The 7,882-nt window shown below is 34.3% G+C and overlaps 1 protein-coding gene across 1 annotated transcript; it reads right to left on the reverse strand.

The window, feature by feature from the left end:
- Positions 1-803: 803 nt before the first annotated feature.
- On the reverse strand, positions 804-7,431 carry LOC146735101 (stimulated by retinoic acid gene 6 protein-like). Its single transcript, XM_085507367.1, has 10 exons — positions 7,336-7,431; positions 7,111-7,245; positions 6,329-6,408; positions 3,863-3,956; positions 3,522-3,570; positions 3,189-3,297; positions 2,444-2,545; positions 1,772-1,935; positions 1,353-1,520; positions 804-1,181 (listed from the first exon to the last, which is right to left on the reverse strand). Exons 1-10 carry the CDS (start codon positions 7,429-7,431, stop codon positions 961-963), a joined length of 1,218 nt encoding a protein of 405 aa, XP_085363493.1. The 3' UTR covers positions 804-960.
- Positions 7,432-7,882: the final 451 nt, after the last annotated feature.

Raw genomic sequence — 7,882 nt, forward strand, 5'->3', positions numbered from 1 at the left:
CTGCGAGCTGGGTAGGTGACCCCTGAGGAAGAGGGGGGGAACACCACCTGGTCCCTTCTTCCTGGGGGGCACGTCGCCACTCTTCCGATCGGGTGCGAGATTTGACTTCAGAAAAGGTTGAGCAAAAAATTTACCTACCCTAAGGACTTAGGCCTCTATCCCGTGGGGAACCAAGGTCCGCCAATCACCATCGTCTGTGCGTTCCCCCCTACGTCCAGCACTCGGCGGGATCCTAGCAATATTGAATGCAGGATTCTGGATCCTGGAAGCGACAGTCCTACCAAGAGTGACTGTTTCAGGAACGACGGGGGGGGGGGGGTGAACATCGGGTCACTGGGATTGATGTTCCTCCCTCACCCCACGGCGTGGCTCACAGAGTCATTACGGGGAACAGACTGTGAGGAGCGGCCCGAGATTGACATTTAAATGATACACGCATATTGGATTTATGCAAATGATTGCTATTCAATAAAATGTTTCACAATCACATACATTCTCACACACCAAACCATATCGCAGCAACTTGAATATCTAAAAAATTTCATCTAGAATTAAAGATATGTCCTAATAGTTATTTTTCCATGTTGTAAAAATGCAACAAACGGCCATTTTGAATATAGATTTTCCTAGACTTTTAGTATGTCAATCTAGGCACCTCCCCGGAATGTATTGTGAAGAAATTATTTCTGTTGCAATTTGTGATGGGTCAAACCATAAATTGTCTGGACTACTATCTGGCAGTGACAGGAGACCTTTCAATGGCAAGTACATCCAGATCTCACCCCAGGTCTAATCGATTGCCATTTGTTTCTAGATAATTTTTTCCATTTTATTGCATCATAACAATTATTTTTATTTTGAAAACGTTCTTTTTTAGAAAATTAAACCCTTTGTGATTATAACGTTCATTGTACTTCATCTTGAAACAGAACGGTCAGTGCCATCTTAGGTAAAACTATCTCAGGTAAAAGACTCTGTAATCACCGGGCCCAACCCTGCCAATATAACATCGTCGATGACAGCAGGTATTCCCTCCATTTCTACTTGCGGGTCACATTTGTAGCGTTTTAGTTGTAATCCAGGATTACGAGCCAAGGTCAAGGCTACAAACCACCTATTGCGTATAACTTGCCGCCGCCGAGAAACTGATACAATACGTTTACTACCAGTGTCTACTGCTTCTGTCAATAAATCAAAATAAATTATATAGATATAGGGATGAAGTAACATGACCGCAAAGCAATCCTCCATACTTCATCTAATATTATGAACCAATGATGTCCAGCAATTGCCATAATTAAATGTAGCATTACAATATCATGAAAAGTTGGTAATTTAACACCAGCTCTGACCTTCAATGCCGTTTTCCATATTAACAACCAATTGCATCTGAGAATGTTTAGTTGGCGATTTCGCAGAGTTCTCATTGACAGCACTCATCAATAAGTTGCAGAATGTCACCAAAATCGGATGGGTATGAGCATTCTCTAATTGTAAAAATCCAACATAAGCTTTGTAACCTAAAAATAATCATAATACGATTAATTGTAGTTAAAAAAACAAGTAAATGCAACTTTGATTGCTGTCATTCGATCTTAATCGAAGCGGAATTTAATCCCCACTATTTTGTTTTACTTTACTGGTACATAAAATCACCAAAGGTTCTGCTCTCTGTTCTTTGCATTTGTTTACACACCACGGAAAAATACGAAAATTAATACGAAATGATTGTCAATTATATAAACTGGTAGCGAAAGTAACTTTTCATTACCTGGGTCGAATCTTTCATATTTTCTAGGGAGAGTACTTTGATCAATACGTGACATCACGAATGCACTGATTATAAGCGATTTGAATAATCTTATCAAACACGATGCAATTCCAAGAAACACGTTGTAAAAGAACATAAAGTAGGTAAAGTTGTGGAAAAGACGCCTGAAATGAAACATGAATCATTGAGTTTGAGATAACTATTTGACAATGCACGCTGTTCGCGTGACGATTTTCAAATAGCAATATGACAGCTAGATGTATGTAACTTTAGTCCACTTTATTGCATTCATTCTATTACCTGCGACGATATTATCTCTTTGGATATCTATCAATGTATGTTATGTTGAAATCTTAGTGTTTCATAATTGGCCCCGATTGCAGACTGGAAGCCATTTTATGCCTAAAATGGGTAGCCTTACGGCGGCGATACTCATCGGAATGATCACAAATAATATTTCCAAACATAGTTTTTACAGTATGTGCGCATTTCTTGTGCTTGTTAGGTATGCACATTTAAAACAACATGTCTAATATCTGGTATCCCAGAATCTTTCTCTGCGGAAGATACTGTAACAAGCAATAGCGGAACCTAAAGTTACTTCACTGTTTTAAATCTCCCCATTATTTGATTGGTCACAAAAAGTAACACATATGACTAAGAACACTTTACCTGTTGTCCAATGCAAACACTTTCCCATGGTCTTGAAGAAATGCAAATCGTGCCATAAGGTACTGTCCAAGCGTCACCAGTAAGCCGACCAGAATTATTGGCCTAAATTGAGTAGAAATTACTTGTCAAGCGCTACCTCACTATTTTGTGCTTGTTTATTTATACGCGGCTATTACAGTTATATCACCATCTATCGGAAGACGTTGTTTAACGCCATGGTGTTATTTTTCCCTGTCATTCAACGGGATCTATTTGAATAACCATCAATATTAGTAATACAATATGGTTCATATGTACTGATAACCGACATACTACATTAGTTTTTGGTTGTAATCCGTACATATTAATTACCTAATTTGTGGGTCATAATCTGTGTATTTTATTGATTTGCTGAGTAGTAATGACATGAATATGATTTATCTAATTATGACTGTACGTATGACTGCTCAACCTAGTACTGCCACAGATATTTAAAGCAAAATGTCAATGTGAGTGCATCGCATATGATGTACACTATGCGTGCGACCTCAATAATGCGTGTAAACATCACCATAAACATATTTGTAGAGTGCTTGTAACGCAGAGTGGTCAAGGGAACAAGTTTATTTCAGGGAGCAGGAGTAGACTATAAAATTGCACTTGGAAATTGCAGAATGACTATATTACTACAAGAAGACGTTCTGTATGGCATATGATATATGGTAAATATCAAAGTAAAAGTAAATGCTTGCAAATGAGAACGCACCCTAAATATTTGAGTAGTTGCCACAGTCCTTTCCTGCCATCATCGCTACCCAAGAAATATCCCAGAAAAGCAACTCCAATGAAAATAACCAAAAACTGAATGAAAAAACCTACAAAATAGAATCGTTTAATATTAAAATAGTTGCACTTTCGCAACTACTCACATTTTTGTTGACATCACCATCTTTTAGTTTCGAAAATTGAATCGATCGTAAACATCGAAATGGACAATAAATACATATTTTGAAAGATCATAATCAATATTAGTAAATGTAATATTCACGTGAAGGAGATTCCATCACACGATTAAAATTTAGAACATATTTTCTCTTACCCCAAATCATATAGGCAACTTGAAATCCCATGTATCGACTGGCAGATACCTGTACAATATTATACATATAGTAGTGTTAATCGCGACGTAATTTCGGATGGTCATAGAATCTCATTCAATCACAACTAATAAATCAGTTATAATACATTGTAAAGTGGATCAAATAAAGTCCGAGGCGAAATACTGACTTGAGGTCATAGGACACGTAGTAGTAGATGCGGGAATACATGCAAGGTATGCAGTTTGTTTGCGATGTGTTCAAAGGGATCCATATTTATTAGAAAAGAGATTAATCGTATACGAATTATCATTTGTGAAATATGATGTTAAGCCAGTTTTACCACCCGCATTGCTGGACTGAAGGAAAACGTTGTGTTTTCAATCACAGATGGAATTAAAGAATGGTCCCCTCTATACACAGCTAGCATATTCTCCCTGAATTAAAACAAAAGAGAAAGTGTAATTGTGTTTTACAGACTTAAAACCTTTAATTCAGATAATGTTGTATAATATTCTTTCATAATTGAGTATAATGAGTATTTACCGAATATAGAAAGAGCTGTTCAAACCAGGAATTCGTGTGTTGTAAAAACTGATACTGAAACAGAATATCGTACCTGTACTGCTGCATTATGTGTAGTATCACACATATAGTAAGTAAACAAGTTGCCGACAGTGAGATGTATGTACCGACTGTAAAATCAAAATACGGGGAGTTCCAGAGTAACTAAAACTAGGTCGTGTCATACAATAAGGGAAAATAAATTACATTGCCACGGCATCCATATAATATGATAATTCATGCTATTTTGCAATAAGTCTGATATTACCTGCTACTAGTTTCCAGACTTCTCCTGACGTCGGCACTGCATCATACACTAGAAACATTCCAATTATATATAACTTGAACGAAATTATGCAATCAAAGAAAGCTTAGAATAAAACTAGTGTGTGCAAAGGGTTTTGGAAGCATAAATTACTAATAAGGAATACTGTATTACCTCAATTAGTAGCACATCTCTAATTCACATAAAGCACAAATTGTATTTATTGTATAAACATTATCTAAGTATGTCCTATTTTGGCCACATGATTTGCCTTTGTCATTTTCATTTGAGCAGATTTGCTTCTAATAGAAAAAATATGTCATTTAAAAATATAGATGCAAGCAGTGATCAGAGTGGTTCAAATTGGTTACTAGTATATTATAATGATTAAAAATAATTAAAAGAAATATTACCATGTATGATGACCTTATATTTCAGCTATAACACAATTATAACACTTATGCTTATCATTGAGGTCACATGACCATATATACATATATACATATATATATATATATATATATATATATATATATATATATATATATATATATATATATATATATATATATATATATATATATATATATATATATATATATATATATATATATATATATATATATATAGTCATATTTCTTGTCCGATGCCTTCAATATAGCACTAGTTGTATCGCATTATCTGCAGCAATGCCTAATACATCACTGTTATGCATATTAATAAGATCACATGACCACATACAATCATCCGATATGTTACTAATATTTCTTGTCCGATGCATTCAATATAGCACCAAAATGCACATCCCGGGCTGCAAAAGTGCATGAAATAATTAAGTTATGAATAATAAAGATGGTAACATCTGTTGTGCTAGTCACCTCTTTTTTCAAGTGTCTATATTATAGCACAAGTTGCATTATAACAACAGTGCTTGAGTAATTAAACTTATGCATATTATTGTGGTCGCATTTATATAAAGTAGGTAAGTAATATATTTATAGATTTTAACCCTGAAGTAGTCAGATCTGTACCAAATGTCATTGGTATTTGATGAGTGTTACGATATCTGTAAAACACCTATAAATTAGTTAATTTATGCAAATTAGGTAATTAGTAAGCACATAATTTAACCCTAAACTAAACATATATATGGCTTACACCAGAGCATACATTCACGTCTGATGAGTGGTTGTGGCGGAAAAGCTAAAAATGTGGTAATTAGTATTCACATTAGGTAATTAATATACATAGAAACTAATCAGACATGTGAGTAACAATTGAAAATGTTTAAAATTAACATGCAAATTAGGTAATCCTCAATTTAACAATAACTAAATAGATTCTAGTTGCGTGACCATGTGTTCCAATGTGCACCAATGACACACTATCATAGTCAATTCCTATAAACGATATTATTAACTGTGATACTTCTTTAAAAAAAGGGGTCATCAACATCAATGTGGTTGATCTTGCACTAAAATAATTGCTTTCATCTATGTTTCAATATGCTGAACTCACCTGGTAGATGAGAATGAAAGAAAGCACCATGGTGGTTATGAGTCGTGTGGAATATTTAAATCCTGCAAATACAAATGCTTTCTGTTTAATTCATTATAATGTGATTCGGGTTTCTCTCAAAAGTGTCCCACTTGTCAATAACTGGAAACAAGTTTGTTTACCTTTTCTTGGTACATACAACATCCTAAGTAAGTCTTTACATTGCTTCAAGCACTTCTTGTTAGTTGTTTCAACATCATCCTCAACACTATAATTTAAATATTCATGTTCAATAATAATAATAATAATAATAATAATAATAATAATAATAATAATAATAATAATAATAATAATAATAATAATAATAATAATAATAATAATAATAATAATAATAACGTCAATAGTGGAAACAACATTTACAACTCATAGAGGCCCATCTTAATATATAGAATGTGAGTTTTAAAAATTACAGAAGTTACTAACCTGGCTTCTTCTTGTGTAATAGTACTACTGTACAACAACTGTTTGACATAACGGAAGCTGTAATTATCGATCTCCAATGGCTTGATAGAGGGAATAATTAATATTATAAAAAGATAATTTATTACCGATCGTGCCGACTGATTTAAAAATTGAAGAGGTTAAACTCAATACTGTAGTTTAAGTGAAATGTTACTTAATATAAAATGTTGTGTTTAACATCTTCACTGGTAGCAGGTGCCAGTGAATGGCACTTGTCCACGCATCATGCGTAACCCCGTGTAAAGTGAAAACTCCATGGTCAAAACAAAATTCAAAGCTTGTTGTTGCCAATTGAATGTGGTCAACATACATATTAACGATGACACATAATATCCAACGAATTATTAAACAAGAAGCAATGAAAGAGAATGGATAATATATGCCACTGTACAGAAGATTATGTATGTTTACCATATCTCACTCTTGTTACACATTCTTTGCTTAATTAGAAGTGGGTTACATGACTGCATGGAAACAACAGCGCAACTATACTGTGCAAAGCAAATTGTTATTCACCGTTATATTTGCTGTGTATTTTGGCATTTGTTATCAGTGGACAATGTAATTTTGTTTTACTTAGTATTACACGGAGTAACACATCACATATTTCGAATTGGTGTTGTTATTTGACATTCCATGTGCAATCGTCGGATTGTCAATTTATAGCAAGGAATATATAAATGAATAACTCATAAAGCTGCATTTAATAGGATAACGAATTAGGATTATCATTTTTTACCTACCCCATTTACATTGTCGATAAACTTCCCCGCCCTTATTCTCGCTACAATCATTTTCACCAGCACAATAGAGAAATGCACAGATAAGAAAGCGGCACAGGTGGTGATTGGCAGCTGTATTAATACCTCCGACCAGTTCTGCAACATAGATGAGTATTTCAGCATCAGCGTTTAGATATTATTATGTGGGTAATCGCCAATGACACGTGTGAATAATTAAATACTTACCACACTAGTGCCACATGCAAAGACAGTAACTATACTTGTAATCATGAAAGTATACGCATAGACAGTACCAATAGCGACAGTAACCAGGGTTTCCATGGTGATTGCAATAAACAATGGATAGTACGTGAAACCGTATATAAGTGCAATAAGAACGACGTACAATACTATAAATGAAAACATAAAAATTAGTGAAATTAAACAACGCTAGTTCATTATATTCGCATACCAAATAATCTCCTTATATGGCACATCAGTGAATATATATATTTATATATATTAGATACAATGTGCAAACATGACAACAATATTATTTTTTTTCTTGTAAAGAATGAAAGGTTGGTCAGATTAAACTTTTCTGAGTGTGTGTTTGGGTCAATACAATGTCGATGACTTAACAGCCACTTGTCTGTGTGACACACAGGGAGAGTGTGTGTGTGTGTGGGGGGCATACATTGAGCTGGTATATTAAAGTTCCTTGCTTTCAGCAAGACAATTGATTGTCGGCGAATGACTAGACTACAGTAATATACTAACAATAGAATTTGTG

Source organism: Saccoglossus kowalevskii, chromosome 13 (genome assembly GCF_978046115.1).
Source record: "Saccoglossus kowalevskii chromosome 13, keSacKowa6.1, whole genome shotgun sequence".
Lineage (NCBI taxonomy): Eukaryota > Metazoa > Hemichordata > Enteropneusta > Harrimaniidae > Saccoglossus > Saccoglossus kowalevskii.